Source organism: Lagopus leucura, unplaced genomic scaffold (genome assembly GCF_019238085.1).
Source record: "Lagopus leucura isolate 7727_CA_CO unplaced genomic scaffold, USGS_WTPT01 Super-Scaffold_100012, whole genome shotgun sequence".
Classification (NCBI taxonomy): domain Eukaryota; kingdom Metazoa; phylum Chordata; class Aves; order Galliformes; family Phasianidae; genus Lagopus; species Lagopus leucura.
The window spans coordinates 21,137,047-21,159,245 of NW_024962267.1; the positions used below are offsets into that span (position 1 = coordinate 21,137,047).

The following is a 22,199-nucleotide window of genomic DNA, read 5'->3' on the forward strand; positions in this document are numbered from 1 at the left end:
TTTTTTTTTTTTTCCCCATTTTTTCTACTAATTCATAAAATTCCTCTGGACGTATTTCTTTATAATTTGTTATTTAGAAAATGCTAAAGATTCTACCTCCTGCAGTACGCATGACAACCAAGTGAACAGTTATGAATGACACCTGAATACCAGCTGAACTCTAAGCTATCAAAGATGAGTCTGGAACACTGAACCATTGTCTCCAGTCTGTGAAGTAGGGATATGTAATAACACAACTCTACTCTCCATCTTGGAGCTTCCAATTTTATACCTTTAGCTGGAAAAAGTCCAACTCTCTCATGAGCTGAGATGCACATATGCATGTGGATAATGCTCACTTTAGATATTTCAGAGTTAAAAGCCAAAGCAAAACAAACATCTGTCAGCCTTTCCTTGGTCTGTAAGATAAGAGTTCTTACTTGGGGAACTCTATCTTCATTTAATTCTAAGTACACGTAAACTTTTGGCTACTTTTTAACAGCCAAAATGTGCATCACATGAAAGCAGAAATTGTGTTCCTCTAAATATTTACTACACTTATGAGCAAGAAGTTGTGTATTTTTAGTACTGATCCTGCACAGCAGGGAGGGAAGAAATTTTGCAAAGCTGATCCACCATACAGAAAGTCAAGTCAAGTCAATCGGACAATTAGTACAGAGAGGAGAAATTATCATAATCCTCAACTTCAAGGCTTATTTAGCATCTTGGTGAAGAAGCCAGCAAGCAATGGAGTTGTAGCTTATACAGTTCATTAGGAAAAGACTATGCACAGCTGAACATGACTTCCCATAACGTTTCCAGAGATATCATGTACAAGTGTAAGGAATAAGCAGTTTAATCTCACCTGTAAGCAAATTGCTACATTGACCCTGCATCCAAACGTGGTGCTCACTGCACGAGCAGAGAGACCCAGGTCTTTGAATAATTTGGAGAAAGACTGTGTTAATGCAATCCTTGGTCTCTCCTCTGCAACCACCATACATGTTCGCACACAGGACAGATTAACTCCTTTCATCTGGATGCAGAAAACAACACATTTTAAATCTGAAATCAGCACTTCTCTAGAAATAGGCCATTTAAATATGTGGAACTGACTTTCAAGTACCAACTGACATGAACTCGTTAAACAATATGGATTTGGACTGCATTCAGTTTGGTTCCATCTACCCAAAACAATCTTCTAAAACTGTGCCAAGCAATTTGGAGGCAGGATTAGATGGACAAAATGCAAACCACTCCTGTTACATAGCTGCAACACAGCCACTCATCGTTTTGAGCTGAGAAAACAAAATAGTGTTTTGTCTTAGGGCTGGACAGGAAACCATGTGAAGATCACAAGAGACCTGCCTGATTCAAGTGCTGCACAGTCCAGATGCAGGTAAAGCACTTGAGACATTACAAGTGCTGGTCAGCATGAACATGAACTTGCAACAACTGGTTGTGGGCCATGATTCCTCCCAGTGAAGTCCAGGAGGACAAAAGGACAACTGTTTTTTTGTTTGTGTATACTAAGAATAAGCACGATATAATCACCTTCTTGCACATAACAAGCTGCCAAACATTTCCAGCAGAAGCCCTGAGCACCTTAGTTACGAAAGCCATGGGAACTCTCCTACAGAAGAGGCAGAAGTGCTTTCTCAAATAAATTAAACCTCAGTTAAGACATTCCCTCAAACACAAATGAGTGTATAAGCATGTAATTATAGCTTATAGAAGATTGCATAATTTTTAAATTCAATATCTTTGATGTGAAGAGACTTGAAAACTGGTGAGACCTGCCAGGTGTAGGACTGGAGTGGGGGGGTGGGCAGAGGGCAAGGGTTTATATTTTCTCTTTTTTTGTTGTTGGTTTTTTTTGGTCTTCTAAGATACGTGCATTGGTATGTCAGCGTGTTGAACAGTTAAACTCACTTACTCGGAGCATATCAGTCTGTGTCCCAAGCCCTTTGGTGCACATCTCCATCACTGAGTAAGAACAGAAAGTGACACGCACTTTGTACTGGCTTACAGCAGACAGCCACAGAGACACGTTGCTCTCCAGTTCCAGAGGAGGGACAAGGATGGACTGATGGCCCGAATATACACTAGGAAGAGGGAGAAAAAGGCACATGAAAACTTCAAGCCACCATAAATAGTGAAATATTATGTAAAGCCAAAGGGAAGCAAAGAATTGCATTAAAACTGAGAGCTTGGTATCTATTTCAATTTCTGCTAATCTCCACAGAAAGCATCTCACTGGATTTTCACCTGATCAATTGGCTATGAATGGGTTGAAGTTAAGTCATACATTTGAAGGTCAGTGTTTCTGTCTTGCCAGGTTGCACTGAACTACAGGCAATGCCTTGACGTTTAGGCAACTTTTCTATATATGTAAACTGTAGTTAAGAGAGAGGAAGAACACACGTGCCATGCCACTAGCCTTTGTGTTCTGCGCAGAGCTTCCTCCCACAGCTGCTTCCCTTGCAGACCATGGCTGCAGTGCTGTCCCCCAGGCTTGATGCTGGCATGCTGCCACCATCTTTACACTGCTACTTGTATAATAGCTGGAACTAGACGATCCTTCAGGTCCCTTGCAACTCAAGCCATTCTGTGATTCTACCAATTTGTGAGGGAGAAAAGCAGCACTGGGCTGCTGCAGCTTGCATGCCAGATATTGCTGAGTGGGGCCATGACTCAGCATTACCCAGTGCACTTCCCTGTGGGCTCAGAGCTGAGGGAGCAGCCATGGCCCCACCTCCTCGTGGGGGGAACACGCTCCCTGCCTCTCCTCACTGTCCCACATCCTGTCCACAATGCCCACTGCCCAGCACAGGCTGCTTAGATGGCAGCATGTGCCACTCGTGCTGCCCCCCAGCAAAAGCAGCTCCTTCAATCTGCCTGTGGAGTGGGAGGAGAGATTTGCTAGGAAAGGTGTTTCTGCAGGGTGTTAACAGGAAGCCTGGCGTGCACTGCAACTGGAAGTACCTAGTATCTCCTGTCTTTAAAATTGGCCTCCTTCCTGGCAGACCATAGCTGGGGATTTGTCACTTTCATCAGTAATATTCAAACTGAGAGTAATAGTAAAATCCAGAATGCTGAAGTTACTTTTCTTAGATGGTTTCACATAGGAACCGTGTGAAAACAGCACAAACAAACCTCCTCCTATCAGAAAAACTGCAACTTAGAAAGGAGTAAGAAGTCTTTCAGGGTTTCCCAACTAAAGCAAAGCAGGCATAAAAAAAATCTGAATTTAATCCTAAGAAAAGTGCAACTGCTCTACCAATTGTTTTAAAACACTGTAGGTCACCTCCAAGGCATTCAGGCAATTCACTTTCCCATCCACCTTCCCGCCCAATTGCACACGTTCCATTGCCTTCTAGAAATCTTGCACTTTTCTGCCAAGTGAAATCTAAGGTATCTTAGTTTGTGAGTGATACGCTAACAAGCAAAGCCAGAAAATGTTCATATAACTACTGCCACTAAAAAGGTAGCATTTTTTGAGACATTATTACAATTACAGCTGTTCTTTGAGTTAAATGCATCGTCTGCACATATACTGCATTACTCAAGTTTTTACTGGAATTTTCCAGCCTCTACCACTGGTCTGTCAATTTTGAAGTGTCTGTGTGAAATACTTAACTTGGTATCAGCTAATGTGTGTGGACAGAAAGTCATATTCAGAATCACATCACCTTTTAATATTTTTTTTCTTAACATTATTTAGGCGTTTCAAGACAGTAAATGCATGACCACACAGTCTCAAATTACCAAACGTTTTTCAGATCAGTTACTATTAAGAAAATCAGAAATGCCCCTCTAATATAAACGTATTTTATATTAGAAACGCCCCTCTCTATATAAATAATACAGTTCATATTTAAAAATATGCAGCTTGACAGAATCATCATTTCTCCCAAGGAGAGTCAATGTATGTTTGCAGTGGGAAATATAATGGTTTGGGTTTGTTTTTTTTAAATGTTATTTTATACCGTTTTCTTTTTAATTTAAACACTTTAAAGTAGATAAAACCATTCCATAACAGGACAGTCTCACAAAATTGGTGCTAAGAACAAAGCAACAACTTGCATTAAACAAGCATTACATTAACTCTTGTATAGAGAGCATCTCACTCATAAACTTCCATTTCTTAAAAATATTTCTATAAATCCATACACAGATGTTATTTCTCCCATCTCTGGGCTTTCTTCTCCTACCGCCCTGCCTCATTTTACTGACAGCATAAATTATCAAATGCTACCACAGGTAAGTTTTTGTATTCCTTCAGTCCACTTCCTTCCCACTTCGGGGCATTAGAGAGGGAAGGAGCAGGTTAACTACAGCAAATGTAAACTTCTTTCATGAAATAACCCTTCATATTCGGTTTCTGCATTTTCAGTGAGGCAGCTAAATGATGTTTAATGCCTAAACCTTTAGATTGCTTAAAGTATGTGGAATATTTTAACAGACCAGAAAAATAAAGAACTTTGCTTCTGTGTAAGACTTATTGCATTAGAGCACTTATCTGACTAAGTCAAGTCAGTTCCCATTCATTTTAAGAAATACTAATTGCTTCCTTCAGCAGTATTTATTAATGTATAATACCAATTCTGCAATCAATGCCTTAATTCTCTTGTAAAAAGACACAGCTTGTCCACAGAGAATTTAAAAGTATTTATTTAATCAAAGTGAAATAGACAACAAAGTCCTTCTGTTTTCCCCTTGAATTCTGTATTTGATTAATTACACCTGCACACCAGAAGTTACTCAAAAGTAACTGACTTACTTAAATGGCCAAAAAATGTGTGTTGTTATGAAATACCTACAAAAAGTTAACTGAGCTTACTCTGTCAGTCTCACCCACTGTAACTAGCTTGGCATCTAGGGGAGGGAAGGGAAGGGAAAGCGGAGGACAAGTGTCAAAACCTATGATTCAAATATCATACCTGCACAAGCACCACAGTGCAAACCCCAAACCGCAGTAGGGGTCAAGGCAGATGGCAATCTGACGTGAAGGATACAGCTCACACTGTAGCTTTATGGAGCGACATAAGGCACTTGTAGCTGCGTGTGACATCTGTAAGGGGAAACCAGACTCTCTGATAGGACTTTCTTATTAAAAAGCATCATGTTTAATAACTGACAGAACTGTTTGCTGTAGAGATGTGGCAACAGGAAGGTATTTTTTAATGCGTCTTTCAAATAGGAAAAAAATACAAATCCAAGTTTTCAGGTAATTGGTGACATCTGCCATGAAGCCAAACGATGTCAAATAACATCACCATCTCTGTGACAAACCACAAATGAAAACATTTGTGAACTTCAGAGCAAACACCCTCCTCTCAGTCTCCTCAATGACTCCTCACACAGAACCAGATAAGACTGAATGTTTCCAAAGTGCATCAAGAAATGCTGATGTCACACAAAAGTCTTCTGACCACTAAAATGGCTTGCTCGTATTTTTGTATTTATTCTCTGGCAGGAAAAATAAATGCAAAGTGTGCCAATACATAAGGAAACTAAAATAGCTATCTCCTTTCAGGTACTTTACCTTTACTCCTGCTAATATACCAGTGGTTGACACGCTGAAGTCCAAATATGCCAACATATCTGGAGATGTAGGTCTGAAAATATTAGCCAGTTTCTTTTTAGGCATATCATCTATTTAAAATACATAAAAAGAGAAGGTACCACATTATCATTTTGTAAAGAGACCACAAGGCAACAGTGTTATCTTCATATCATTATAGCATTTATAGCATTAACACTGAATGCTTCCAGTGTTTCTGGACAGCTACATCAATGCAATGCAAGAGAGATCCATTCAGTTAGACAGCTATGGTATAATGGAAGAAAAAAGTCTCCAACCTACTTACATTTCCTGTTAGCTAGCGGGCAAACATTCTGTACCTGTATCCAAAATAGTGGGCCATGTCTTAATATCTACAGCTGCTGCAGCTTCCTTGGATTTCAACAGTTTCGTTATCACTTGTGTGGTGAGTATACACGCAGACTTACTGACCTGTAAACCAACCAAACAAACAAAAGCACTAAAAATATTTATAAACTCAGCAAATTAATGCTCAGTGGTTTCATATCCATCCAAAGAAGACAACTGAATACACGAAGAAAAACAGCAGAAGCAAAGCAGTATAAGTTACAACAACGAAAACAATATTTTCAATTAGTTAAAAAAGAGAAGTACTTCTTGTCCCAATCACAGCACACTGATTTTTCTTTTCTAGCCTGTTTTACATTGTCAGTGGCAAAATAACTTACCTAGCAATGTCACTACCTGCACCAATTGACCTACAGCCACCAGAAGCATCAAAACAGAAGTGTCTTATACATACCTCTACGATCATTTTGACAGTGGGCAGTGTGGTAGCAAGATTCTGTGGATGAGGTGGGCGAACAGTGATAGGTACACAGCCAGCATACAAGCAGCCATAGAAAGTTGCTATCAAGTCTACTCCTGTAGAAAATATTTGTGAAACAAATGCAATTTCATCAGAACAAAAGGCCAAATCCTTTCATCAAAATCAAAATATGCTCTGAGAAATTTAATTAAGGTGTAAGTACTTGTCACAAAGGTATGTTAATAGGCTGGTTTTGGCCCTGCCCAATTCTGTAAGGTTAAAATAGTTTGCATTTGACAGTTAGCAGGAAGTACTTCAAATCTACAAACTTTGAATTTACAGAAATTTATTTTCATGGACAGGTAGCATAAACAAAATACTAAAATAGAACAAGGTACTGTAAGAAGGTATCGTTACTGCAGATGACTCAGATTCTTTTAAAAAGCATTTTTTCACATTATAACTACAAAATATGCAGTCATTTGGCTTCCACAGCATATTACTTTTTCCTGAAGAATGCTTGTAAATAACACTAATAATGCAAGTCTGAGCTCCAAACTTCATGTCTGAAAAGAACAGGTGTTCATGAAAAAGATCAACATTGATGCCACTCATCTAACTTTCCATTTACATTTTTATTCCAGAATTTTACACCTTGACCAAACTAATACTGCATCACTGTCCAGATGTCCAGAGTGGTTAGATGAAATGTCTGGTAAATTCAGCCTGCCATTTGGAGAAGCAGCTTATTAGCAGAAAAGGAATTCTTGTCCTTGAAATACTAAGTCATTGCCGTATACCATAATATTAAATGGATGTTGGAGGGCTCTGCCCTGGCAAGAGCTGTTGCTTTTCTTGTGATTTTTGCTGTTTTGTATTGCCTTACCTGGAGGATATACCAGGGCTACATGGTCACCAACATTCAGTCGTCCCTTCTCAATTAGTGCAACTGCCACTCTCTCTGCCCTCTTGTGCAACTGCATGCACGATGCAGTGCTGGCTACAGTGCCCTGCACAGAACAGAGACAACATCAGGAAACTCTTTAGGGAACATTTTCAACACTGAATAAAGTACACGCTACAGATACTGTATTTTCTTCTCATTGCAGCTATTTTAACAACACTGCAAACGGATCTAGAGACTCTGTCAAAATATGCCTGGTGTTTTGCAAACCATTCTGCTGGTCACATGAACTTTTTCCATTTTAGAGAACTTTACACATAGTATTTTGACATCAGACAGCAAAGCAGTTTTTAAATTTGTTTGATATCGCAAAAATAACACCTTGCAGATGTTTAAAATTTAAAGTCCAAGGAAGGAAACAACAGTAATAAAGTTTGAGCAGCAAGTGAAGAACTGTATGAGCTTTGTCTCATTTCAGGGTGTGTGAGGATGGATTAGAGAAAGCTATCAATCAAACATTTTTCAACCTGTCGGTGCTATGCTGACTGTGGTGCTTTCTCCTCATTCAGCAACTTCTTATTCTGTTTCCACATGTCCTGTTGCCTTCTCGGGAGATTGGTAATGACTGTAAATATTATTGTTCTTTCGTGTGGAAAAGAGGCTGAAGAAAGGAGCCCACACAGTCAAGTTTCAGAGGTGTTGCTCCAAAGCAACGTCTCTGTTAAGCATTCAGACACTGTGCAAACAGCAGAGCCCAGAGACTTCTGCTTTGATGCAAATTAACTGGACCACCAACCTCAACCAAACTCACAACAAAATAATAAATAACAAGCACAAAAACTTGGTTAACCACAGAGCTTCTAGAACACAGAGGAAGGCAGGTGTGCACTTGCCAAAAACCTCAAATGAAAAGCAATTAAGTTCTTCTTCTTCTGAGGTATTCCCAAAATGCAATGGAGTTTACTAAAGGCTTAATCCAGCTTTCTGCACGAATACAGAATAGATCCTTTTGCCACCCAGTCTAGGAAATGGCGCCTTACCCTCGAAGCTGTAAGGTTAGGATATATGACTGCTTGTGAGAGGAAACTTTGACTTAAGAAAAAGTGGTGGAACAACCACACCAGAAGGAAACAGAGATTGAATCAAAGCTCCCACCACACAGACAAGGATTATCACAGCAAATATCTGTTACGTAAGTATTAAGTTTCAAGTCCAAGGTGCCTCAGCCTAAGCTGTCAAATCCAAAGCCTAGTCTGCTGCAGAATTGGCACCCTGCTCAGTTTTACTAACGAAACTTGTCAAAGAGCAAGAGTTGAGTTGAAAGGGACCCTAAAAAGTCTCTTAGTCCAGTCCCCCTGCAATGAACAGAGACATTTACAGCTCCATCTGATTTCTGAGAGCCTGGTCAGCTTGACCTTGAATGTCTACAGGGACAGGGCATCTACCACATCTCTGACAACCTGCTCCAGTGCCTCACCACCCTTATTGTAAAAAACTTCTTCCTTCTATCCAGTCTAAGTCTCCCCTCTTTCAGTGTGAAACCATTTCCTCTTGTTCTATCACAACAGACCCTGCTAAAGAGTCTGTCCACTTCTTATAGCCCCCTTTGAAAGGCTGCTCCTCCTCTTCTCCATGCTGAACAGCCCCAGTTCTCACAGCCAGTCCTCATAGGAAGGTGTTCCATCCCTTGGAGCATTCTGGTGACCGTCCTCTGCAGGTGCTCCAACAGGTACATGTCTCTCCTGCACTAAGGACTCCCCATCTGGACACGGTGCTCCAGGTGAGGTCTCACAGCACAGAAGGGCAGATCCCCTCCCTCCCCCTGCTGGCTGCACTGCTTTTGATGCAGCCCAGGATATGGTTGGCTTTCTAGGCTGTGAGAGCACAGTGCTGGCTCATGTTCAGCTGTCATCGACCAGTACTCCCAAGTCTTTTACAGAAGGCTTTCCAACTTTCAGCTTGTACTGATAATGGGGGGTGCCATGAACCAAGTGCAAGACATTGCATTTGGCACTGTTGAACTTCAGAAAGTTTTCCTGGGCTCACTGCTTGAGCCTGTCTAGGTCCCTCAGGATGACATTCTGTCCCCTGCATCCCACAGCTTGGTGTCCTCCACAAACTTGCTGAGGGTGCACTGAGAGTTATATATAACTGACAAAGTTATGCCATCATAAAAAGCCACAAGGTCGGTTCGGCAGGACCTGCTTTTGGTGAAGCCATGGCTTGCTGCCTAGCTTCCCTATCTTCTCATTAAAAAATTCTCCAACTCAAATCTCTTCTCACTCTTATTCTCTGGGTCAAGGACAGATTGTGACTTCCATTAATATGACAGAAATTGTTTTTCATTGGGAAAAGCGGCTGCTACAATGTTCTTAAGCTAGAAATGCAGAATGTATGATAGAATTCCAGATACAAACTACAATTCCAGATGTAGAAGAATTAACGCTGCTTGCTAAGTAGCAGTGATTTCTGTTCACTTCAAAATCATGACATCCCACATCAAAATAACTTAAAGCATTCTAGGAAAAAGAATTCTAGACACCATTCTTTTAGAATCCAAACAATAGTTTGCTGACCTTGATCTCAAAATAAGATGTGACCTGCATCTCACCTTGGAATTTAACAACAGGAAGAGGGGATGATCTGGAGTTGTCTGAGCTCGCCACTGAAGAACATCTGCTAAATACAGGAACTGAAAAAGATGGTAAAGTTTGTTAAAAATGCCCCACCCTTAGTTTCAGCAGAATCCCATGCCTATTCTTTGCTTGCTTGGAAGAAACCAATTCAAATGTTTAATATTGCGAGGATGCTTGTGTTACCTTTCTTGCCTGATCGTTATCCTCCAGCTGGGTAACATCTCTCCCTGAGGCTTGTGCAATTCTCTTTCCAGCAACAAGGTTTCCTACTATCATTGAAGCAGGACCAACATCTGCATTTAAAGAAAAGTGCAAAATGAGAAAAATGAAACACGAGGAACATACAGTTATCAGTAATTCATTCTGTAGATTACTTCAAAATCCACGTGGAATAGACAGGAAAAGATGAAAAGCGAAAAGAAATATAATATTCTACAGAAAAAGAGAGAGGAGGATAATGCAGCACACTAAACCAGCCTAGTACTCTTTCAGTAAGCTGTGGTCTATCTGCAGTTTGGTTTTCCTGCAAGAGCTGCAGCATGGCTGAGGACTGTCGTTGCAAGCTGGCCAGCACAGGGACAATCTACAGTATACCTATGGAAGCATGAAATTGGTACATGGAGGCTGTCCCTGCATTCACATGGGATTAAAGGCAGACCATAATGTCCTCACTGAGCACAGGGTGCTCTGAGAAAACCACTAGTTCTGCTAACTGAGGCATCTTAAGCCATCCATTAGGCAAGGCCCTGAGCTGTCACACTGCCACTGGGGCATCCTCTACATGTGCTGTCAAAAGGAGACATGCAGACAACAGACGTTCTGGTTTACTCACCTGGTTGTTTCTGTCGAGGCTTAGGCAGGTTAGTAACACAAGTATGTGGGCACATTAAGACATTACAAGGGTGCAGTGCACCCTCTAAAAAGCGCTGCTTGGTTTCTGAAATATGAATTCCTCCAAGTGGTGCTTTTGGCAAAGTGTTGGCTGGCACCAAGGCAAGACAGTAGACGCCCACTTGGTGAATGCTATCAATTGCCTTGATAGAGAAGAAGAAAATACATTGCAAATTATCAGCTGGGATGTAGCTAAAGCAAGAATTTGAATTCAAGTCACTTAATAACATTAAAATTTTTACTTGCACCACAATTTGCAAATAAAGGGTCCAATTCTGCACTCACTGAACTCATAGAAGTTGTGCCATGACTTCAATGGGAGCAGGAGCAGACCCAGGACTTTGGCTTGTGCACTCTATCAAGGGGATGCCACCTGCACATCAGGGATTAGGAAAGTCTCTTAAAAGTGGGCAAAAAGTGCAGAGATTTTAAAAAGCCAAAACTATATCACAGCAAATTTAGCACGTATGGCACAATCACAGAAGCACAGTAGAACATAGAACCACAAAAACAGGAAGGAAAGCATCCTGCTGCCTAAAACTTGATTCTCTATTTTAGCTAAGACACTTCTAAAAGCAGGAATATTCTCCTGAGAAAAGCAGCTTCTTACCAGATATTCCCTTAAAAAATTACAAAACTGAAAGCGGACAGAAACCATAATTACTGTCTAACACTTATGAAGTCTCTTCCCTTAAGTTTTTCTCTCTGGCCATCCCATCATTTCTTCCCTTAACAGTCTTCTTCCATACCTGCGCTCTCTCACTTGTTACTTCCCTATGACTGCTCAATTCATTCCCAAATCCTTAAATGCAACTATGAGAATTCTCCTCTCTTCTGCCCCACCAGAGAAGCACAATACAGCAAGCAAGGCAAAAAGGATTCAATGCTTACCACTGGTGATCTAGAATAACGATGTTAATGACTTAGATTTTAGCATCTGTTTTGATACTCAACACTAAAGACCCTTAAACACTGTCAGACTTAACTCTCCTAGTCAGTATGAAACTGGTAGATATATGCAGAATTAAAACAGACAGAAACTATCACTGTAGTAACATTAAGTTCAAAAACTTTCTGAAAGGAAATATTTTTACAATTTTTTTGTTAATTGTCAGCTCCGAAATACACTCAGCAGTCAGCTTATCATTAACTCCTGTTACATTGAAAGATTTTTCTTAAGGAAAACAGATGCTTTAAGATTCTCATCTCTTACATTAGCCTTATTCACCTGGAAAGAGAGAAAGGACAGATCTGACTACCTGTAGAACCCTGCTCATCCACTGAAAACTGTCCTCCTCTGATGCATCAGGGCGCTGCTCAGCCACAAGCACTATTCGATCATCATGCAAAACCGTCACAGAAAAAACTGCTATCCTGTAATGCAAAGGACAGGAGAATGATGAGATGCAACATATGATGAACATAGCATGGCTTATTATAACATGGAAATGATTGTAATCTTCAGTAGCAGTGCTTCAAGACGTACAAGCATCATTCATGCCACATCATCACAAATTCAGAACAAATGCAGGTTCAATTCTGCCATTTGTTTATGCTGGAGGGTTAAGAGAATCTGCAGTCACCAATGTGTTTAACCCAGGCAGATTCCATGCATGGAAGGTTTCTGCAGCTCCTGCCTATTTAACTCCATCATGCACACATTTTGCTTCTACATATTTTATTTCTCCTGACAGGCAACAACTGTGCTAAATTAGCAGTATATGCACTGAAAATACTTAGTCCCCTTTGTGAATTAGTTTTAGGCCTGCAGCTTCTCGGAAAGAATATTAATCATGTCTTAACTAAGTACTGCCATTATTTTTATGATAAGTGAATTAAAGTAGCAATGTGAAAACAAAGAAAGCTTGACTTTGTAACAGTCAGTAACAGTTCTACATCATCGCCTCTGCTGCAGAGGAAAAATACCTGAACATAATGAAGAGCAGACAGGCTAGTGATACAGCACACACACTCTTTGAAAGTCCCTGAGCTGCCTCAACATTTCTACTTTGTTCTTTAGAACTTGCTGCAAAGGTCTTATCTAGGCCACTCTGCATGAGAGTGCTCAGGGGGACAAAGGGGAGATGTATTTTATATTCTCTGTCAAGATTAAATTGACTTTCTCAAGAGAAGTTTTAAAAGAAGTTTTAAATAGACACTTAAATTAGCAGGGACAGTCAAGTCCTTATTTGGCATACTACAACCTCGTGTCACCTTTCCTGCACAGTACAGGTGTAAAAAATAACAAGCATATATATTATATTATATATATATTCCCATATAGACCATATTGCTTCATCATTGCTTGAGGGTGAACGAAAGGAACACTGTTCAATCAGTGCTTTGAAGTTGCCAATATACTCACCTTCCCCGGTAGACAAATTTCATTGGTTCTACTGCCAGTGCTGTGGCTACCACGTCATCTGCATTATGTCTGCGACCACTAACTGTTATTAGGCCATCCAATTTTCCTACCACAAACACCAGATAGTCCTGAAAAGAAGACAAGATCAGAAAGAGAGGAGAAATAACCTCCTGACTCCTCCATCACTCAGAGCAGGGTGTCAGGACGAGGCCAAGATTACTCATTCACACTTACAGGACCCACGAAGCCAAGAAGTCCCGTTCTTGTAAAGGGCTGATCTGAAACAGGCACACCAGTGGCTGTCACTGGAACGGCCTGAAAAAACACAGAATAAATATTCAGACACTCAGTTAAAATGCTTTCTGCCTCTGTTTCACTTCAGCTCTATGCTCAGCTGAAAAGCTACCTGATGACAGCATTTACTACCATGTGAAATATGAACAGCTTTTTAAATAATGAAGAATATGTCAGTTCATCTAACCCAGAATTTCCTTGCTTTTTTTTCCCTTCATACCTCCATTACATCAGGATTCTCGCTGGTGTTGTCACTAGTTAAAGACAGTGCTGACAGATAAGGTGTGTAGCATGCTAACATTGGCAAAAAGACAGAAAGAGCTTTCTTGAAAATGAAGATTAAGGCCAGCATTTCTCTCATCTCGTTTAGAATTCCACGCTTTAGCCACGTCTCCAAACTGCTGCCCACTGCAATTCTACTGGCGAGCATGACTCCTAAAGAACTTCCTCTCCTTTCTTGCTAGGAAAGGGAAACTTGAAGTTGGGATAACATTGCGAGGAAAAATCTAGGCAGACAGAACGCTTTTGCTTTCGTTTGACAAACTATAAGGATTATGACTTATATCCTTCTTATCTCTTCTTTCATATAGCTAGGAACAAAATTTCACATATCCAGACTCTTGCCATTCTAAACACGACAGCAAACAAACACCAGAGTTCACTTTGAAGAATGACATACCATTTGCAATACACAAGAGAAGCTTCTCTAACTAATTTATAACTGCATATTGATTGTATGAAGATCACAAATATTAAGCTAATTTCTAACTCTGTGTTCCAACTGTGTGCCACTAAATTATCTACAGGTCTTTGTCTACTGTGTACAAGTAACATTACGTAAGACTAAGATGAAATGAAATGCCAACACTGACAGAATATGGGACTGCAGAATATAGAGACAGCTGACACGTTCTGACATGAAGAATGAAAGACAGTAAGTAATAAAGAACAAAATTAAAAGTATCGGAAACAAAAGTTTGTTTGCAAGAAGAAATACTGGGGGTACAACACTGCATAGGAAAAAGACAAACCTCAAACACGTTTTTGGTGATTCCGAGGAGGCCAAAGTAAGCCATCCCAGTTGTGCCTGAATTCACACATATTTCTCCAACTTCATCGGCTTTACACAGGTAAGGAGTCCCATCCACCTTCACAACACAGACCTTAGCTAAGGAGAAAAGAAGAAAGCAGAATCATAGCATTCCTACATTTCAGCAACTGATACAGAAGTTACATGGCTACTGTTAGGCAGGCAAAGATTTTAGTACCAATTACCTATCAGTTACAGCAACAAACACAGCATGAAAGAGAGCTCTATCTTTCTGACAGCCAGACTAACGTGCTCTGAAAGGTATGGAAGGTACAAATTTGCAAACACTTTGTATTATTACCACAGTATTTCGCAGCCTATATTTAAGCTGCAACAGAACAGTAGCAATTGGCTTTCAGCATGAAGGCTGATGCCTTGATCAAATGAAAGCCAACATGAGTTTTAAGATGAAAGATGAAAAGATACTAATTACAGACATACCATTCCTTTTGTGTTATTATTGCACATTCTGGTATTCATAGTATCACCCCTTAAGTTATGTGAGAAACACACTAGAAATGGACAGAAAATCAAATCAAGTACTACATTGATCTTTGCTCTGGCCATTGGTTATATTTGCCTCCTGAAACAGTCTTCAGAGGCTTCTCTGGCTAAGCAGACTCCTTGCTTACCGACTCCAGAGTCATCTTTTCCCATCCCCAAAGGGAAAGGAAAAAGGAAAGAGAGAAGGCATATTGGAACAAGGAAGTTTAGCTTAGCATTTACCAGATTAAAAATAAATCAAAAAGGCTATTTGATCATGTCTTTAGTTAATTTTCTGAAATTTATTTAGTTTGTTCATTTCTATCAAGACCATTTGAATTATTTTAGCCAACAGCAGCCATTGTGAAAGAGCATACTACTGTATTCCAATTTAGCCAGTCTTAATTGATAACACAGACAGCTCTCACTTTTCTACAGTTCAACTATTACCAAGAGAAATCACAAATGGGATGTGGCACATTTCATCCGAAACCAATACGTGATACAGCCAGTTTTGCTGCAGGTATTGACCGAGAACTCTGCTTGTATTCCGCTGGCAACAACTTATGTCTGAGTAGGAAAGACAATAAATCACCCTACGAATAAATCAACCTCTAGACTACCTATCGGAACACCAAACATTAATTAACAGTTTGGGATGCTGACATGCTAACCTTTCTTGGCCAAATAAGGAGACTGTACTCCCTGTCTAGCACAAGTCCAAGTCCAAAATAGAACCAACGGTTTTAGTTGCTGAAAACTGACGTGAACTAGAAGGCTAGAATTAAATTAAACAGTATGAGCTAGCAGTTCATTATTACTCATGTAGAAAAACCCAATTTAGGAGGAGAAACGTTAGAAAAAACAAATTTAAACAGATTCTTTCTTACCACCGGAAACAGTTTGACAATCTTAGAACTCTGTATGTAATGCTTAAATAACAATGCATATGGAAGTATAATTAGCTGGGGACAGTGACAGCTTGTAGGCAATGCTGCAAACCCTCAGCTCATTCACAAACATGAAAAAACAGTGGATTATCCTGCAGTTTGCAATGGTGCTCCATTCACGAAGCCCAAGGATAATCCTATCACCCTCATCAAGTCAAAAAAAATACTCACCAGTAACCAATGCATGACATAGGTAGTCTACACATACATTCTAACAGCAGACATAGTTCTGCCCTGCCATGTGTTACTGCAAGGTTTTCCTTTTGCAGTATCTGTGGAGCCTGTAATCTTGCTTCTCCTTCTTTTCCTGCTTCATGTGTGATATACAAGAGAATGCATCTACCACCATTTCAGGCTCTCAACAGCATCGCATCTGAAAAAGAATTAGAGAGAAGGGAAAGGCAGATGGGACAGGAATGTACATGTGGACTACACGTCATGAAGAATAATGATTACTGGGTAGGAAAATTTTCTTTCTCCAAATGAGTCCACATGTACATTCTTACAGATGATGACTTTTAGTAGTCAGCCCTGCCACAAGATTTCTAGCAGAGGATGAGAATTCTATTGTGCAAACAAATGTCCGCACCAGTGCCCTACCGAAGACTAGATTCAGCTTCGAGTATTTCAAGGACAGCACCACATGAATGTGAGAAGAACATCACAGGTGTGCAACAGCAGTTGGCTAGCACAGAAATCTGTAGCTACCAAAGTTGCCTGATGCTTGTTAGAGAGTGCTCTCCTTTCACTTTCATGGTTTCATAGCAGATCCTTCTGCAATTGTGACTGTATGCCAATAGTGGAATTCCAAGATTTTCTTGTAGGGAGCAAGTCTTCCTGGAAGGCCTGGGTCCATGAGAATAAAAAGGAGGCCCTCCTAGCACTGCAGCTTCTCTAGAAGCAGAAAGGCTCAGAAGAAAGACCAAAAGGTTAGGATAAAAACACCTCTACCACCACTGTAGAAGATACTTGCAGGGAGTCTAGAAAAACCAAACCCTCAAAGAAAACAGCATACGAGGCTGCTCAATAGAGTGATCTGATTCCCCATTCTTCTATGAAGGGTATTAGGCGTAAAGCAAGAGCATTCATAGACTAGGATGAATGAAAATCTACACTGTAAAGGTGGTCACACAAGCATCAGGAGCACAATATTTAAATTAGAAGAGAACATCTTGTCAGAAGCATACCTGTTGCTGCAGAATTTCAGAAGTGACTCTGCAGTAGGAGACCATCTAGTACATCTAATGTGGCAGACTGAAGCCAAACAGAACACAGAACTGACTGCTGCAATAAAATCCGAGAACTAAGATAGATTAAGGTACTTTTCAACCTCAGGATGTAATTGAAAGCATCACAGAGTTGTCTTCTAACAAATCCTTTCACAGATCAGGCAATGAGATAAAGGAACTAACTTCCTCTGCAGTGAAGAGGCATCAGCCAGCATCTGGAAACATGCTTTCAGAGACAGAGAGGTCCACAAACTGAAGATGAAGTATGCATTCCCATTTGTCTTACAGAAGCTAAAGATCTGGCTCAAACCTACACTTTTCTACTTGAGTGTAAGAAAGTAAGTACTGCGCTTTTTCTGTGAATCAGATTTTACAGGATTAGTAGATACAGAAATATAGATCTTCTGGATTGGAGAGGGTTATTCTATTGTCAAAGTCAGAAAGAGAAGGATGGAAACAGAGTCAGGAAGCAGCAGAGAGGCAAAACTGAATCTGGTAAGTCCCTTCGAGCACCCATATCCTAGCATAAGGTATAACAATCTTCCAGGATGATGGGTGACACGACAATTACATTCCATCCAAGGAGGAAGTAGGAGTTCTGGACTACCATCCTTACCAGTCCAATTTGAAAAAAAGAAAAAAAAGAAAAAAAAAAGAATCAAAGGCCTTTATGAACCAAACATTGCTTCTTATTAGGATTGGCTCCCAGGCAGAAAAGCATGCAAAACAGCCCCAGCTTATCAACAGATGAGAGAAAACATAATCACTCACAGGAACTAGAGAAGCTTCCATCGAAATGCATAATAGGTTCTATTTTATGAATTCCCATGCTGTCTTTCAAGGGAACATTCTTCATGGATGCTGGCTTCTGTGGTGGCTCTTGCTACTGGCAGTCATAGTTGATAATGAAAGTGAAGAGCCAAGGCAACATGGCATCAAGAATGGTTTATGGGTTAAACAGGAGTGACATAAGGCATTATGCTGGTGCTAAGGGCTCCATCCTAATTGCTGATTGAGATCCTGAAAGTAAATGGACCTTCAGTGTTTCAGAACAAGTAGCAAGTCTGAAGAAAAGGAGACAGAAATGGATTCTTTATATCCATTACCTTTTAGACAGCTCGTTTCTGAATGAAGTCCACCTGGGACCTTCAAGGGTCTTCTTGTCTCCTTTCTTAAAAATCATAGAGAAAGCCCGGGTTGGAAGGGATCTCAGAGATCATCTATTCCAACCTTCAGCTGACCAAATGAAATTCAGGAATGTGAGCCCCTATGTTGTAAGACACTTGAATGACCAGAGCATGTACCAGTTTTCAAGACCTTACCGAAGTGTTTGACAGGGGTCAGAAGAGGGAGCACTACCTTCAGGGATGGCACATGACACAGATTAGGTCTGTGTTAAAAGTACTGCAATCTAAAGAAAGTGAAAAGAACAGGGAAAGACCAAGAGTCATCAGTCAGCCGAGTAATTCAAGACAACTGACAGGACAAGAAATGGTGGTATGTTCTCTCCTGTATGCCAAACACCAAGCAAGAAGGATCAGAGTATATCCATCCTCCACGACTACTACGTAGGAAAAAGTGTAAATCGTACAAGGCAAGTCACAAATATATCCAATATTAGAATATACATGCAGACTCGTTTGAAAATAAGCCATTAATCTTGAAATCAACAATTTCTTTTCATTTGGCACAAATTTTGCCCACATTGTTACTTTTTTCCTACTCTTGAAGTTTTCTTCTTTTTTTCTTTTTCTTTTTTTTTTTTTTTCTGAGGGAACAAAATCCTTGAATCATCATCTAGAAAGCACTCTGTTGCACACGTTCTGTCTTTGGAAAAGTACAGAGATATTTCTGCTAAAAAATAATTCCAGACATGACATTTTTTATCATTTTGCCAAATTGAAGCTATTCTGCCTCAGTTACTAATAGCTGGATGCTGATGAGATTTTTAAAACACTTAATGAATTAAGATGCTCAACTTTGGCTTAGCCTGTAAGTGGTTTTGCCACTTACTGCTATGTTTCAAAATAGCAATAGCCATCAACTACAAGTTATATTACTTCGAGGCACTAGATGGATACACATTGAACTCCAACTTCCCCTTACATCAGGTAAGTCACTCAATTTTTCTTACTACTGTATAAAGCCATGGTCCGCAAATGACATTTTAAAACAGAAGAGCTTAGAGGTGGAGCTCTCAGAATATTAATAAGCTTTCTTGGGCCTTTCTCCTCTCCACAATATTATCCCATGGGACTCTTTTCAAGCCAATCCATGAAGAGCCTGAAGTCTGCTCTTCTGAAGCCCTGCATCGTGACCTTACTTTTGCCCTGCTCCTTCCTCTCATCATCCCAAATTTGACTATCACATGACCCTGGCAGCCTTCAATCTTCACATCCTCAATGATCTCCACTTCTGTGAGTATAAGGTCTAGCAGAGCATCTTTCCTCAGTGTATCCTCTATTACTTAGGTCAGGAAGCTGATACTCCTGCACTTCAAGAGCAACCTGGTCTGCCTATGCCCTGCTGTGTTTTCCCTCCAGCAGACACTGGGGTGTCTGAAGCTCCCCATGAGGGGCAGGGCCCACAAATGTGAGGATGCTTCTAGCTGTTGGTAGAAGGCCTCATTCTCTTCTTGTTCCTGGTTGGGTGTCCTACAGCAGACACCCACTACAGTGTCATCTATACCAGTCTGATCTTTAGTCCTTACTTAAAAGCCCTCAGACAGGTCTTCATCTATGCCCAGGCAGACCTCCATGCACTGCACCTGTTCTCACACATAAAGGGAAACTCTTCCTCATCATGTTCCCCACCTTTCCTTCTTAAAGAGCCTATGTCCTTCCACTGCAATGCTCCAGCCAGGAGAGCTATCCCACCATGTCTCTGTGATCCCAACACGACTGTAGTTTTGCAGCTGCACACATCTACTTCATCGTGTTTATTCCCCATGCATTGGTGTAAATACATTTCAAAGAGACACCTAAGCATGCTGATTTTTCAGACAGAGTTTCAGTGTCACACTGTTACTGAGAAGAAACTCCAAAATTGCCACTTCCTGAATTTTCAAGAAATTGTTGGGAATTTCCTGCATACCATGCACTACATAAAACATGTTCCTCACAAAGACTCTGTAGCAATTCAAAATGAGAGCTGGCTGCAGGTTGCACACTTAGTACCAGTTTCAAAGATGAAAAGCATCAATGCTAACCAACCGAGGTGCTGAGGCCATAAATAAACACTTTAAGGTGGGTAAGGCCACAACAGGACAAAGACAGGTCTTGGAATGCTGGAGAGCTAATGATAAAATTAAAAAAGCAGCAATAAAAGCAAAGCCTATGAAAATAGTCAACTGTTGCCAACAAGCCAGCAATCTCAGCCAGGCTTTGCTCTGAGTCACACTATGCAGGCTGAGAGGAGCACTGCCACCATCGTGGACAACATACACATGCTGCCATGGCACAGAAAACAGGCTCAGAAATCTGCTGCAGATGCTGCTGAAGAAAATGTACCGTCACAGCTCAGAGTGGCTCGTGGCTCTGTATGAATGCATAGACTATCAATCAGACACATCTTCTGGATAAAACAGCACAGTTCCTAGTAAGCTTTAAGAGTTCGTTTTTTTTCCTGCTGCATTTGTTGCTGCATATCTGTACATCTGTCAGCACTAACACTGACAAATGAACAAAACCACAACAGTAAAAACCAGCCATGAAGCACCCGCACAGTCCAAAATCTATGATGACTCAAATATACCATCAGTTAATCTCCCCTGTGAATATTTATGAATGTCCCTAGCTGAGACAGCACTTGCTACTAAAGTTTTTAGGTAATGTGTCAAAATTTGAGTCACACTACCTTAAAGATACTTCTCATTTGCCAGTTCTATTTACTGCAACAGCACAGGTACAATAGTAAAGTTACATGGATTATGCTTAAATGTATATTAAAAGTTCTCCTACCTCCTGGCATAATCTGACCAACATCTTGTACAGTTAAAACAGACAACTTCTCTTCTGTATCCACTCTTATCACACCGTAACTCAGACAATTCATAGATAAAACTGCTTTCCCTGGAGGAGGCCCACCCAGTTCTGGAGGTCTGAAAAACAGTAAGTCAAATCACTTGTGAATCAACAGACCAATGACATTAGGTTCATCAAAAGCACTGTGCAATTCTGTCAAGTCTATTAAGGTTAAACAAAAGAATGACATCTCATCTTTAACAAACAAGACTTCAAGACTGGTACGCATGAGATACCTGCAAGCCTCAGACTTATCTGGGTCTTTGAGTATCTTTCTGTGAGTAGTTGTCTTTTCTAACTGTCATCTTAGCAATGCATATATTTCAATTGTCAAGAATTTTTTTTCAGTCAACTTCTCAGGAAAAAAAACATTACCTGCGAATAGCAACAGTGAGCGCCTCTGAGGAACTGGCACAGGGGCAGATTACCTCAGGTCTCAAACCTCTGGACTGAAATACATTCAGGAAGGCATCACATGAAGATATTGACCCTGAAAACACAGTAACAACATTTTGCCAAGTGCAGGAAAGTTTGATCTGCAGAGTTCCAATGTCTGTTAGCTTACTCTAACCTCACCTGTACAAATATGAATGCATTCTTGCACTACATACTTCCAAACTAAAGGACATCCTTCCCTACTATTAGATTGTAGATCTGAAGAACAAAATAATTGCTAACAACTAATTCACAGAATGAAATTCCCAATTGCATACTCTTTCTCTGGTAGAGTCCCTTACCATCACTGAAAGTCCTCCAGTGATACAGTGATTATTTTATCAGTATGGGTAGCTGTACCTGACAGTTTCTACAGTTCTTACATGAGTGTTTCTTACTGAGACCACAGCATTTAAAAATAAAATCAAATGCTTCTGACAGATCCTCACTTCTGTTTAGAACTCTACCTCGCCATAAACATGCAGCTCAAAATGTACAGGGATACTGTATGTCCTACAGCTTTGTGTTTTACAGATCTGCAATCATGGTACATAAAACAAGGCAA

The 22,199-nt window shown here is 40.4% G+C and overlaps 1 protein-coding gene across 3 annotated transcripts in view; it reads right to left on the minus strand.

Moving 5' to 3' along the window:
- The window catches only part of DIP2A (disco interacting protein 2 homolog A), a 98,501-nt gene that overhangs the window by 10,403 nt on the left and 65,899 nt on the right, over positions 1 to 22,199 (minus strand). For 2 of the 3 annotated variants that reach the window (XM_042874390.1, XM_042874389.1), the window contains exons 17-32: positions 21,575 to 21,689; positions 21,137 to 21,276; positions 14,457 to 14,593; positions 13,366 to 13,446; positions 13,132 to 13,259; positions 12,026 to 12,140; positions 10,708 to 10,909; positions 10,059 to 10,168; positions 9,851 to 9,931; positions 7,222 to 7,345; positions 6,330 to 6,451; positions 5,887 to 5,998; positions 5,528 to 5,637; positions 4,923 to 5,053; positions 1,916 to 2,084; positions 845 to 1,015 (exon numbers count right to left, since the gene is read on the minus strand). In XM_042874390.1, the coding sequence (XP_042730324.1) occupies positions 845 to 1,015; positions 1,916 to 2,084; positions 4,923 to 5,053; positions 5,528 to 5,637; positions 5,887 to 5,998; positions 6,330 to 6,451; positions 7,222 to 7,345; positions 9,851 to 9,931; positions 10,059 to 10,168; positions 10,708 to 10,909; positions 12,026 to 12,140; positions 13,132 to 13,259; positions 13,366 to 13,446; positions 14,457 to 14,593; positions 21,137 to 21,276; positions 21,575 to 21,689 (2,048 nt within the window). Of the gene's footprint in view, positions 1 to 844; positions 1,016 to 1,915; positions 2,085 to 4,922; positions 5,054 to 5,527; positions 5,638 to 5,886; positions 5,999 to 6,329; positions 6,452 to 7,221; positions 7,346 to 9,850; positions 9,932 to 10,058; positions 10,169 to 10,707; positions 10,910 to 11,051; positions 11,140 to 12,025; positions 12,141 to 13,131; positions 13,260 to 13,365; positions 13,447 to 14,456; positions 14,594 to 21,136; positions 21,277 to 21,574; positions 21,690 to 22,199 lie in introns of those variants that run through there. The other variant, XR_006179564.1, reaches the window with a different exon arrangement.